The 13,766-nt window shown below is 39.8% G+C and overlaps 1 protein-coding gene across 7 annotated transcripts in view; it reads right to left on the bottom strand.

Moving 5' to 3' along the window:
- EZH2 (enhancer of zeste 2 polycomb repressive complex 2 subunit) overlaps positions 1-13,766 on the bottom strand; it is a 56,910-nt gene that overhangs the window by 27,801 nt on the left and 15,343 nt on the right. For 3 of the 7 annotated variants that reach the window (XM_074315209.1, XM_074315211.1, XM_074315208.1), the window contains exons 2-3: positions 6,813-6,936; positions 6,130-6,258 (exon numbers count right to left, since the gene is read on the bottom strand). In XM_074315209.1, the coding sequence (XP_074171310.1) occupies positions 6,130-6,258; positions 6,813-6,929 (246 nt within the window). In that variant the 5' untranslated portion in view covers positions 6,930-6,936. Of the gene's footprint in view, positions 1-6,129; positions 6,259-6,812; positions 6,937-13,766 lie in introns of those variants that run through there. The other 4 variants (XM_074315212.1, XM_019739418.2, XM_074315213.1 and 1 more) reach the window with 3 other exon arrangements.

Genomic DNA, 13,766 nt, shown 5'->3' with positions numbered 1-13,766 from the left:
GGCCCAGTTAAAGGGAAGAAGCCAGTTTGTCACCAGGCCAGAGTCTCTGAAGAGAAGCGCTAAGTCCCTGCTCAGGGGTACACCTGTTCAGGTGAATGCCGATCAGGCAGGCCCATTCCGCTTCTAACTGCAGATCTGTAACTGCTCCTCAATCCTTCACTGATTAGTCAGTAACCAGTGTTTAAACAACCATAAAGCTACATAGAAAAAAGTTAAAAATCAAATCCCCCCACTCACTCTTGATAGAAAAGAAAATTCCTGATGGGTTAAATGACAGTAAAATATAAAAATGAAAACAGAACTAAAAGTAAAGATGGATAATTTATCATCTTGAAATGGAGAAAGACTTTCTAAGCCTTTAAGAAACATAGAAATCAAAAGAAGAAATTCTAACTTAACTACATAAACATTTAAAAGTTGTGTATAATCACAATATACCAGAAATAACATCAATGTTGCGGGTGGAGGGAACTGCAAAAGAGATGATGAAACACTTACAATATACAGATTATCCTTAAAAATCATAAGGAAAAAAAGATCCAACCTAATTTTTTAAAAGATCCAAGATCATAAAAGCCAACTCATAAAAGAAATATAAAACGATACTTAACACCTCACTGAATAATTAAAGGCAAAAAAACAGTAATAATTTTTTACTTATCACACTGATGAAGATTAAAAAGATGATGATATTTTATGCTGGGAATATAGATAAACACATACTCCATAAACAGCTAGTGAGAGTATACAGGTAAAACCTTTGGGGGGCAATTTGGTAATATCTATTAAAATTTTAAATGTGCATATCCTCTTGACCTAGTTATCCTATTACTAGGAACTTTTCCTACAAAAGTATTCAAAAGATGCAAACATGTATATAAAGGATGTTCACTGAAACGCTAATTGTACAAGTAAAAAATAACAATAAAAACATAAATGTTCATCGATTAAAAATAGAGCAAGTAAACTACAGTATATCAATAGTATCAAACACTATACATTCTTAAAGAGACTGAAAACCTGGACAGAGGTTGTAAAGTGATGGCCCAAAATGGCAGGCATAAAACATGCCTGGGGTTAACTTTTTGAAATAAAATATATATTATCATTATTGTTAACATCATATAAAGAAAAAGAAATCTCAAAGAATAAAAGTCACACAGGTTGGACTACAAGAACGTTTATGTATTTGCGTTATTTGAATTTTTACAATTATTATTGGTAATGACCTTTAATTGGAGAGAAAGATAAAAAAAAATCCAGAGTTTCATTGACCCATTAGATATTCACTTTATTGGGTATAAAGTCATGGGTTGCCAAGCAGCCCATGCAACCTGACCAAACTTCCCAACAACATGGTACTCGGGTAATATTCTTTTATAAAATCTAATAAGAGAAGGTAAGAGAGAATCCTCAGCAGTGAATTTAAGTCAATCTTTGTTATCAAACTAAATTATGACAGAAGTTCTAGGATTCACAAAATTTTATTTCTTCAGAGCAATAAATATTTTTTAACATTGCAGACTAGACAAGCATTTCTTTTGGTTTTGGCGTATTCTGTTTTTAAAATAGCCATCAATTTGGCTTTGTATTTTGCAAAGAGACTTTATCTTTGGAATAGCCAATTTAACAATACTTTTTAAATCAAACTATATATACAGCATTCTAGAAGAAAAACAGCATATTAAACACAACTTCTGCTTATTAGTTGCACAAAATAAACTTTGACATTTTAGAAAAGTTCACTGTTTAAACTTAAAGTCTATAACCTTAAATTTAAAATATAAACTCAAACATCATAAGTGATCTTTCTTTTTTTTTAAATGACCCTTTGGAAAACCATAAAATGCTTATACTGTATTAGTTTCCTTTCAAAAGAAAAGGAACACCCCTCCTTCACGGTCTTTTAAGAAATGTTCCATCTATTTCAGCTGAAAGACAGCCAGAAAGGAAGCAAGGGCTGCAGTGATTTGAAGACTTACACGGGCAGAAGAACTGGCAGAGTTAACATAAGACTAAACTTTCCAAGTAAATACCAACAAACGGTTAAGAGAGGCAAACAGCAGCAGAAAGCAACTTGTAAACCAGTTCCTTGAGGAACCAAGAAAGGATGGCAATGTTTAGACTGACGGTCAAAGCAGATACTTGGGAGAGCCGTCAGTTTATTTCTAAGACATGAGAAAAATGGCCTTGCTCGCTGCCATATCCGCTCAAAGGACGTCCTGAGATCCTACTTACTGGTCCTATAATCCTGCAAATTACAAAGGAAAGAAAGCATGCTGGTGTGTTCAAAGTTAAGAGTTTATGTATTTAAGTAAAGAGCACTAAAAATTTATTTACAATTAACTGAGAAAAGTGCATTACCAAGGCAATAAATAATGCACTCGAGTGTTTACATTATAAACCAGACAATGCTTTTCTTCTCCTTCAACAAAAATAAGTCCAAATTATGAACGTATGAGAGAACTTACAAGTTCCGTTACTCTGATAGAAGCCTCTCAAAAAAAAAATTCATTTGCAAATATCAAATGATGGGTGATGAACTTAAAATCATTTCAGATTATCACGAGGAAGAGCAAACCTGTATGTACTGAAACGTCCAAAAGACATTTAATTCTTCACAAATTTAAAAGCTATGCGGTCTCTCTGATGTTGCTCGTATGTGAAGCATTCTGAAGAAGCCCCATGTTTCAGTTACATAAAAAATCCTCACTATTTTCATTAGTAAACAAGACAGAGAATTCTTACAAGAACATTATATAATCCTGGGAACCCAAAAATGTGTATTAGCAGGATATTTTAAAATTACAAAACCAGTCAGACAGACATCATTTGAGTAAGCCTCTTTCAGTCATAATTCATATAGGTAATAAAAATCTTGATATGAACAATCAATGAAGGGGAAAGTACCCTGTTGATTTTAAGCAAGAAACGGACAAACGGACAAAAAGAAATGCACTACAAGAGTAATTCTTAAACCTGTTTCTTCATTAAAACTGGAAAAACAGACACCCTGAAGAATATGATTACCAATGCGCAGACTTACAGAAGATAAAGGTTTTCTTTTTTGATCAAGATTTTTTTACTGATTGGTAAGACAAAATAATGAAAGTCACTTAGAAGCAACTTTTTGAGGAAGAGCCACATACATGGCGATAAGGTGTACCTTTGGCTTGTATAGATCATGTAATGACATTACTAAGCTGAATGCTCCTTAAAAAGATCAGTCGAAGAGCAAAGGAAATAAATGTAAAACATATATTATAGTCGCTGTCTTCAAGGAGTCAGAAGTATTTTTATAAAGAAAAAAAATAGACACATACTCTGTATTAAAATTCTATGGACAACACTACTTAAGGTTCTGTAACCTCAACACCAAGCAACAGGTTCCGGAAAGTGTCTTAAGAATACACATTAAGAAAACAATCTACTACAGATGGGTCTTGAGGTTCACCTGCAGGGCTCCTTGATCTGAATGAAGTCAGTCACTTCATTAGATCAGAAAGTAAACTTGTCAGACATTCTTTACTAAACTAACCTAGATTAAAGTAAGGGGTCCCTTTAGAACTGAGTATATATCCAAGTACAGAAGGGAAGAAAGTATAAGATGAGTGAAAAACTGAAAATTGTCATTGAATCATCGTCATGCTGCAAAGGATTTAAACTTGTAAAGGATTAGCTTACAAAAATGAGCAGTTAATTAAAAACAATGTCACAATGGCACTTCCAAAACGTTGAAAGCCATGAACTTTAGGTGTCTGAATTAACACTGCAGTCCAAAACTCGGCCAAGCCTGCTATGAGGGAAGTCTTTGCAAAACAGCCTCACTTTTATTTATCCTCCTGCTTCTGACCTACTTCAGACTCCAACTTTCAAAGCATATTAAAAGAAATCGATATATAGCTGGAAATACTCAAAACTAAAGAAAAAATAAACAGGGATATAGTCTCATCTGAAAAGTAGGGTGATTTAGACAGATCACTAAAGTCCTTTCCAGCCCTGAAATTTTATTATTTATTGTGATAACACGAAAAAGCTTATCACACACTGTATAACTTCAGCTTCCAAAAGTCAGGGATGATGGTTTTAAAGGGGGGGTGAGGATGGGGGCATAAAAGATGAATCATTTGAAGCCGATCAGCTATCAAGAGCAGCTCAAAAATGAGTTTGCCTGACCAGGCCAGAGTTCCACGCAACAGAAATTGAATTCCTGAGGCTGGGGATTACTTTCCTCCTTTCCCCCTCCTGTTCTGTGAAAATGGTTTTTCTCAACCTGCATGGAGTACTAAGTTTAGAAAACAATTTTATTAAAATGCTGATTTCTTCTTACAACTTTTCACATAAACTCATTAATAAAAAGTTATCTATCTTTACATTCCATGACTTATCTCCAATTGACAAAATTAAAAGCAACCTTCAATTAATATTCATTTGAATAAGCTGTACTGTTAAATTTAACACCAAAAATTATATTATGAGCAACTGAAATTGTACATCAGTAAGGAACTTCACTAATTTTTCAATGTGTCTGAGCCAAGGGTATTCTTCAGGGCCAACATCAGGTCACTAGAGCAAGCAAGCTGACTTAACTCTTCAGGCCGTGTCCTCAGCGGGGGCAAAAAAGGCATAAAACAATCATGAAGATTAAAGAAATCATGTGTGTTGAGTACCTAGCACCGTGCCAGAAATCAAGACTGCTCTTAACTTTTATGATTTACGTGCATTGGGCTTTTGATAGAATTTTGAGATTTATAAAGGGTGGCAAAGTAAGTATTCCTTGTGTTTCTACTTTATTTCTCCTATTGCCAAGATTTATTCCTCCAGGGAGAAAAAAAAAGGTTTCTTTTTCCTTCACCTCAAATTTTCTAAAAGGTCACCAGACAAAACTTTCAAAAGAAATTACTTAGAGGCCCGTGCTTATCCCTTTCAAGAACGTTCTGACGGGCACTGCAAGAATCCTTTTCACTTATACTACACTGGATAGAAAGTTACTACCTCCAACAACACGTAGCTCCTGACCTGTCTTAGATGGTGCGGAGGTGTTAGCAACACAGATACCTACTCATATACCTGCAAGTCGGAGCTTTAAAGAGTTGTCATCTGACAAAGGTGCATAAATGACTAAGAATCATTCCAAGCCATGCGTCACCAGCACTGTCACCATACCCCCGCTGAGGTCATCTCTAGGACAGTGTCTGCAGCACAGGTTGGGCTACTGTGACATCACCAACAAGTCTGAAACCAGTGTGTCACCAGTCGGCAGGTCTCATACAATAGCAAATCATCGCTTGATTATCACAATATTATATTAAAAATGGCTCCTCGTTGAAAACATTACCTGAGAACAAATTCCACTGTTTGGATGCTTCCCATGTTTCAAAACTCAGATAAACAATCATCGAAATTCCAAATCACTTTCTTGCCTCTTTTGCTTCGACACCCATTCAGATCGCATCCCACAGCCTATGCCATGTCTTCCTACATAAAACCTGTGCTCAAACAGAAATGCTCTGACCAAAGTCCTACCAATTGGTCCTCTACTGTTTAAGCTTCTACCGTTTTCTTTTTACCTTGTTGCCACTGTGTTTTAATGTGTTAACGAATTATGTGACCACAGATTTGCCTTTCTTTGAAAATAAGGTTTCTTGGAATGATTAATGATTAAGATCTCATTCATTCAGAAATGCTATAGAAAAGGAAGTTACGAGCTCTCAACACTGAATTTAAAAATTCTTATGGAAAGAGCCTTGGAATGTGAACAAAACGTAAAAAAACGGAAAGGAAACATTTCCTACAGCATAGCTAATTCACGTGGGAGGGGGGAGACAACTGTGCGTCAGAAAGCTTGCTCTAAATAGTGATCTGATAAGGACCTTAAAGAGTAGGTTTTTTCTTTCAATCAACGGTCTTATAAAAATCTAGGAATCTACCAGCAACGGTGACAGTGTATCAAAAACACTAAAGCTCTGTTATAGGAACAGCTATTAGTGTGACCTAAGGTAGCCATTAACAGTTGCATATTAAAAAGCAATAGCAATCAAAAGATGGACATCCCCAAGTCAGTGACCTCCTCTCGCCCACCACAGAACCAGAATGCACTGACAGTCGCGGCAGCGCGAGTTAACCAACCTCCCTGGTCCCGCGCAAAGAGCTCACAGAAGTCAGGATGTGCACAGGCTGGATCCTTCGCTGCTTCCACTCTTGGTTTAAGATTTCCGTTCTTTCCACAATTTTCTGACGATTGGAACTAAACATACTCTTTAAATAAATGAAGGAGAGGAGAAAAGAAATTGTTCATTGTTAGAAAATCTGTAATATCTCTACTGCAGGTTAAAACCCAGTGATTTCTCAAAAGTATCAGGAACATTCCCTCAAACGTGTATTTTACACTAAACTATAGTTTCCCACATTCAAGTATAAAAACACCACACTTATTATCTTCTTGTGAACGGGAGGGAAACAGGAAATGATTTCCATCCTTTGCTAACTTTGTATATATATATATATATTTAAAAAAATCACAATTACTTTAGAAACATTAAAACCACGTAACTGTCTGTACTTGGGTGCCACGCCCACACATGCAACACAAAGCTGTGATTTCCAAGTGGGGTGAAAACCTTTCATTTCACATTACCATTATGTGCATGGGACAATGTTCCATTAAGACAGATCGAGGGCCTGAGTCTTCATTTATCTTACTGTAAATATGACGGTGGCTGGAAATGTACCCTAGCAAATTAAAACTCATCTTTCGGGGGAAAACACTGTCTTTAACGGTATACGCATTTTCACAAAAGATCAAGTTATACCTTTACTTCATCAGCTCGCCTGAACCGCTTGAGCTGCCGCAGTCGCATGTACTCTGATTTTACACGCTTCCGCCAACAAACTGGTCCCTTCTCAGATTTCTTCCCAGTCTGGCCCATGATTATTCTAAAAGCAATGGTTTCATATTAAAATCACTAATCTAACCAGCCTGAATACGACCACTTGTATTTTAATCCCCAGCAAACTAACACACAGTGGAAGAAAAAAATACACTGTTGATATTTGCACAAGAGTGCTTATTTGCTCTGTATGGTTCAATTCTTAAAATATTTCATTCAAAATAGTATAACTATTTAACACAACTTTTAAAAGACACTTTTGATAAAGATGGCCCACTTCTAGATAGCAGCCGCCTTACAGAAACGTGATCCCATCACAGGAATTAAGGATACTATAATAAGTTAGTTTTCAGTCTATGAAAGCCACAGTGCGGAGTGAAAAAAACAATATAGAAACACACTCTAAGTTTTCATCATTAAATTTCAGGCATAAATGAATTAATATAACTGAAAAAGATAAATCAAAAAAAGTAAAACTTACATCCAGCACTAAAAGTAGAAACAGTACAATATATAATGAGTGTACAAACTGAAGTAAGCCCCTATACACACTTGTAAACGGTGATTCTCACCTTAAACCCCGTGATAAAGGTCTGTATTTTTGCCTCACATGAGGGTTTCTCTGCCAGCACAAGAAAAAAGGAATGCAGCACATGCAAAGTAAATTCTTCGGCCTTATCTTCAGTTGCAGGTTCTGAGAACCAATTACGTTAAAATGTGGGGACAGCCTATATAGTTCACCAGATGTCTACTTCATACTACAGAGTCCCCACTTTAAGTCTAAGTAAGTGTCCTCTTCTGGAACATTTTCTTCTCAAACTATTAAAATCATACTTGTATCTTCAAAAGATTAGAAGAACATTTCTCAAAAAAATAATATAATAAAAAAGAACATTTCTGTCAGATAGTACAAAGGTTCCACGTTAAGGATTTTTGCTCTAATTTATCTTAGAGCAATGGAAAGTGACTGAGTTTTAAGTAAAAGGGGAGGCGGAGATTTCCATTTTGGAAAGACCAGCTGACAACAAGCAGAACAAGAGCTGGAGGGGAAGAGGGGAGAATAAAAGCGCAGATAAGGTCAGGCTAGGCTGCACTCAGCACTACCTCTGGACAAGAGAGGACAACAGCTTCTACCACCACACGGGTGATGGGAGAAAAAAGAAAATGAATTAAAGAGTTACTCAGGAGAAAACATGGCGATGATTCAAATGTAGGGGAAGATGACTTTATGGCTTGAATAACGGAATAAGGTTTCATTTACCTGTTCACATAAAACCCTCAGGACTAGGGAAAACTGCCTAAGGAGACAAGATTTAGAGGAAGAAAGAGTCCAGAGGTCAATGGGTAACTTCCTGTAAGAATACTCAACCACCAGACAACGACAAAGTAAATGGTGGATAGTTTGGAGCTGCTGAAAGAGGGGCAGAGGAAGCGTGTAACAAATGACTATTATGAACCAGGCAATGAACATACAAAGGTGAATGAAACACAATGTGTCCTTATGAAGCTTATGTCCTACCTAAGAAGGCCAAAAAAGAAAATCCTTTACCATATGACATAGCCACGCAAATGTCCTGGGGGGAGGGGCTGCAGAAGGATGGCAGGAAAGGTGACAACTCAACCTTCAAACTTAAGATGGATTTCAAAAGGCCAAATTGGTGAAGACACAGATTACAAGGACTGAGAAAATGAGAAGAATGAAGAGATTTCAGAATCTGAGATAAAAAGAGTCAAATGAGTCAGACAGGTGTGTTCCTTGTGAAAAGGTTAAAAAGGCGGCCTCGCCTGTGGGCTGCTGGAGTGGAGCGGACGTAGAAGTCCTTAGAACAGAGAAGACTAAACTCAACCAGATGCCTGGTCTCTCAGGTAAAGAAAAAAGAAGAAAGCCAGGGAGAAGTGAGGTTGGGCAAAAAGACACCAAAGTTAGGAAGAAATTGGAGCTTCATTTAAAAAATAACTTTGTGGCATTGTTTGCTTTCCTATCTGCTAGTTAACAGAGGACCACACGTAATTCTACGCAGATTGAGACATTTTGCACTTCAAAGGCCCAGGGATCTGATAAAAAGGGGTTATCTGTTGTTAACGAGCTCATAAATTATTTCACAACTAGTCTCCTCTGCCCCCTTGACAAATTCCTGGTCCTTGGAGGCAACACGACTCCACCTGATCAAACCTACACAGGACAGGGAGTTCTCACTGCTGTGCAATACGGGTATGACTACATCTCTTTCTCAAGGTGCCCATATTCTGTGTCCTGGAGAAGAGGCATCATTACGTGAGTCAGCCGTTCATGTTTCCATACCAGGGACGTTGGAACCCTCCTCGCCTAACATCCTGGAATAATACCGTCATGTTGTTTCTACCATTAGTGACAATACAGTATGTCACAACAAAACAGTCTCTGACCAAAGGTTTCACTGAACTAAACAAGCTGGGAGAACAACAACAGAACATTTCCAAATTGAATCTGGGAACCAGCCTCTCTGGAAGAGTATATATGGATACATTTCCGTGTATATGAATGTCACAAAGCTCTTCCAAACAAAGTACCTGAATGAAGGTTTTAGGCCATAGGATAAGCCGGTAAATGTGCACAAGAGAGAGGAAATGAGGAAAATTAGAGCATTTGGGCGAAATTTATGGAAATATAAGGATCACCTCTGAATTATGATCTAAGAAATAAATCTAAGTGGTCAGACTGTTCTTTGAAAGTATAGGGATACACAGGCAGATTCATGACAAAATAAAACTTAAAGCACCGAGAAGGATGTTTTACATAAAACAAATGCCCACCATCATAGCATTTACAACATATTAAAATCACATTTTCATGTTTTTCACTCCACTTCACCCCCACTTAAGTTCTTCAGGAGCAAGAACCGTTTTTATTCATTATAAAATCCCAGAGCCTGGCCGCCTGTTTGGCAAACAGTAGATTTAAAAACAAAACAAACAGGTCTGTTAACGAGCACTGGTCAGGAGTCGCTCACAAAATTCAGATGCGCCACAAGGTATGACAAGGCTGGCACCACGCCTGCGCATGGAGGAGAAGGGTGATGGACCCCATCACCAAGAAGCCCCCAACAGGTGAGTCAGGAACAGCAGGACCCTGGGCTCCAGCTCCCCAACTAATCAAGCACGAGTTCGGAGTAAACACCCAGAGCTTTTGGAATTTCTATTAAGGCAAGTTACAGTGCCTTAAGGACCTTATCCAAACAACGGGGGGACCACCACCTGCCTCAAAGCTGTTACCTGCAGGCTCATCCGGCTCAGACGCCTTCAAATGCCAGCGCCTCTCCCACAGTGAACGGCAGACTCAAATCTGATCCCGTTTCCACTACACCCTAAGCCCACTAAGTATTAAGATACTGAATATTTGTGTATTAGCAAAAAGAAACCTTTGTTAAAATGACTTACCACTAAATGGATGGAGATTTGTGAATAACCCAATTTTTAAATTTATCAATCACAGCATTTGTTTTGTTTCATAGGTAAAACGGCACTAAGGTATGATTTTTATCCAGGATATGAAAACATCTTCTTTTATTCAAAACAGATTACAGTGTAGCTCGTCATTAAAACAAGATCCTACCTGTATACAGTGAAACCAAGACAACAGTTATGCTTTAATCCAAAAGCAAACCCGTTTATGGCAGGGACCATCAAAACCTTAATACAATGTAGTGAATCCTCACAGAATAAAATTAAGGAGAATTACATAGTCTAGCATGTATTTTATGAACCAAACCAAACTCCAATAGCTTGAATACCACACCCTTGTAAGCCAGCTTTGTCCCACTAGAGCACACACAGGGCTGGATCTGCCGCCCGCATCTGAAACTTTCCCCCACCCCTTCTCTGAGGACCATCCTCCACTGGAAGGAAGCCTGGGGTCCCGGCCTGGCTGAGCCCCCACCAGACAGTCCCCAGTTCAGAGTAGGACCCATGAGCAGTCCAGCCACAGTGAGAGACTCTCAGGAGGGTCCCTGCAACTTGAGGACAAGAAAGCTCCCTCTTTTCCACTTAGATCTGAACTTGATAACGTGCTGTCCAAGAATTGCTGGAAGCTAACTTGCAATCACAAGACAACAGCCGGCAAAGACAGTCAGCAACAGAAAAACACCCCAAGCCAAGAAAAGGACTCTAGTTCCATCTGAGCCCTGAAGCAGGCAGGCTCTGCCAAACCAACTCCAGAACTGCTGTTACACGAGCCAAGAAATTCCCTTTTCTTTTTGCTGAAACCAGTTGGGATTAGGTTTTCTGCCACAGGAAATACAGGAGGGGTCTGAGACAGATTCTTAGGACTGGGATTATATGCAAATGACGCCCGGATTAAGAGATGGGTTCTGAGGACCTAGCTCTTGGGGGCGATGGCACCAGCAACAGCTGTTCCCCAGTGTGCTCTGTGCCCCGCAGGGAGCGCCCTCCGTCCTCTCAGCCCTCTCAGCCCGTGATGTGGCCAGGACACGCCCCCTACCTCTCGGCACCCAGGTCACCCAGGCCAAAGAATCAGCATTCTCCTCAGTCAGGTCCAACCCGGCCCGGCTTGGGAGGGCCTTTACCTGAGGTGACATTCCTGCCCCTCCTCCCTCTGCTGCAATGACAGGGTTTTTGGTTTGGTTTTAAGTTCCATAGGCATTTTTCAGTGCCCCTGATGCTTTTCTTTAAAGGTGCTTCATTCCTAAAGGATTTGCTGCATCAGGCACTAGCCATCTATTTAGTCTTTCTGGGTTCTGTTTCTACTTATCGGAAGAAAACTAATAAATTATATGTACTACTTATCCTTCCTAACTAAATTAACAGCGTTCATTTTGACTATTAACTGAATACCAGACTAAATAAGGTCATATTTAAGTCTATGACTGCAATGTTCTCGATGTCCTTTTCTGACTAAAGTGTCTTTTTCCTTTACAGCAAGACGGCCATAAAATTGCCTGTTTTAAAAAAAAAAAAATCACCAGTCTTCAATAGTACTTTTATGTTTAAATGCTTTGAGGGCAGCTGTTAGCCTCATTTAACAATTTCATTTATTTTTAAGTTAAAATTCATTGCCTTAATAAGCTCGAAAGTAAATTAATGGCAAATAAGATTTTGGAGGCAACAATAAGGAGAACAATATATGAGAACCTACAGAGACAGCGGAGAGCAAAGTTAATTACCTCGGAGAAGTAGGTCTCCCGCCTGAGGGGAGCACAGAGCACACAGGAAAGGACCGCGAGCAGCAGGTCTCCGAGACGCGGCCGCCCAGGGCCACTGCACACCGCGCTCCGGATTCCAGAGCACAGACCTCATCGCCCACGGCTGGGCCATGTTCTGGCTCAGCAGGAAAGTGCCTTCACGATTAATGCCTGTTGCGGAGACGGGGCAAAGCACGCAGGGAGCAGCTCGCTCCATTCTAAACTCACTTCAACAATCAACTAGCAGGTTGGCATTTGGTCCTATTAAATCCTAAGTCCTACCCCCACTCTTGAATAAAAGGCAGAGCCTGGGGGTGGCCGGTTAGCTCAGCTGGTTCCAGCGTGATACTAATAACACCACGGTTGCCGGTTCCATCCCCACATGGGCCAGTGTGAGCCGCGCCCTCCTTTAAAAAAAAAAGGTAAGAGCAGGACACCAAACGCCGCTCTACCTGGCTTCATGTCCCCATTCTCCCACACACCAGTTGTGGGGGGACATGGCCAAGTTATTCGGTTGGTATTATACTAAATATCTTTGTTCCTCACTCTGCTCAGGAAAGAGAAGTTGATGCCCGAGTACCTACCTCACAGAGGTGTTATGAGAAGTAAAGTTATGGAAGGTGCATAGGACAGCGCCCCAAGCATTGGCAAGCAACTACACAAAGAAGAGAGGAGGGAGATCAGGAACCCCAAGATTCTATTAGAAAGTGAAGTTAGACCACAACCCACTGTGAAAAGTCATTTTTTACAAAGCAAGATTTCAAGGGATCTCAGGAAGGAATGTAGACTATACAACAAATATAACTAACTGTATCAGAACTTTAATAGGTAACCCCATGGAGAAGGGTAGGGGAAAGGAGCACCTAACCGAAAATCTGGTTTTTTGTTTGTTTGTTGTTGTTGTTTTTTTTTAAGATTTTATTGGGGAAGGGGAACAGGACTTTATTGGGGAACAGTGTGTACGTTTGTACTTTCAGGACTTTTTTCCAAGTCAAGTTGTTGTCCTTTCAATCTTAGTTGTGGAAGGCGCAGCTCAGCTCCAGGTCCAGTTGCCGTTGCTAGTTGCAGGGGGCACTGCCCACCATCCCTTGTGGGAGTCGAACGGGCAACCTTGTGGTTGAGAGGACGCATTCCAACCAACTGAGCCATCCAGGAGCTCAGCAGGGGATACTGCCCACCATCCCTTGCAGGACTCGAGGAATTGAACTGGCAACCTTGTGGTTGAGAGCCCACTGGCCCATGTGGGAATCGAACCGGCAGCCTTCGGAGTTAGGAGCATGGAGCTCTAACCATTTGAGCCACCAGGCCAGCCCCCGAAAATCTGTGTTTTGACTGAATAGAGAAAGGCTAGAGACAAAAAGAACTGAGCAGAAACACTACTCTAGTTAGTAAATTTCTCACTGGGGTACCAGTTTACAAATAAGCAAGGGGTGGTGATGGGCTAAAATCGAAGATATCAGTATGAACTCATATTTTTTATAATACATATGCAGACATACAGAAACACAGACATGCATGCATCCAGAGCTTAGCAGATATACATTCATTGCCAAGCTCCAGCCACAGAGGGCCTCGAAGCAGTGACACTCCACCAGTACACCCAGCACGTGTATCTTTTTTTTCTAAATACCATTCTCCAGGACAGGGAAGCAGAGCTCTAAAGAAATGGCTGCTTCTAGGGCTGGGGCAGGGAAAATAC

The sequence above is a fragment of the Rhinolophus sinicus genome, linkage group LG11 (genome assembly GCF_036562045.2).
Source record: "Rhinolophus sinicus isolate RSC01 linkage group LG11, ASM3656204v1, whole genome shotgun sequence".
NCBI classification, from domain to species: Eukaryota; Metazoa; Chordata; class Mammalia; order Chiroptera; family Rhinolophidae; genus Rhinolophus; species Rhinolophus sinicus.
The sequence above is the reverse complement of the archived record's forward strand: the minus strand, read 5'-3'. Positions and strand labels throughout refer to the sequence as shown.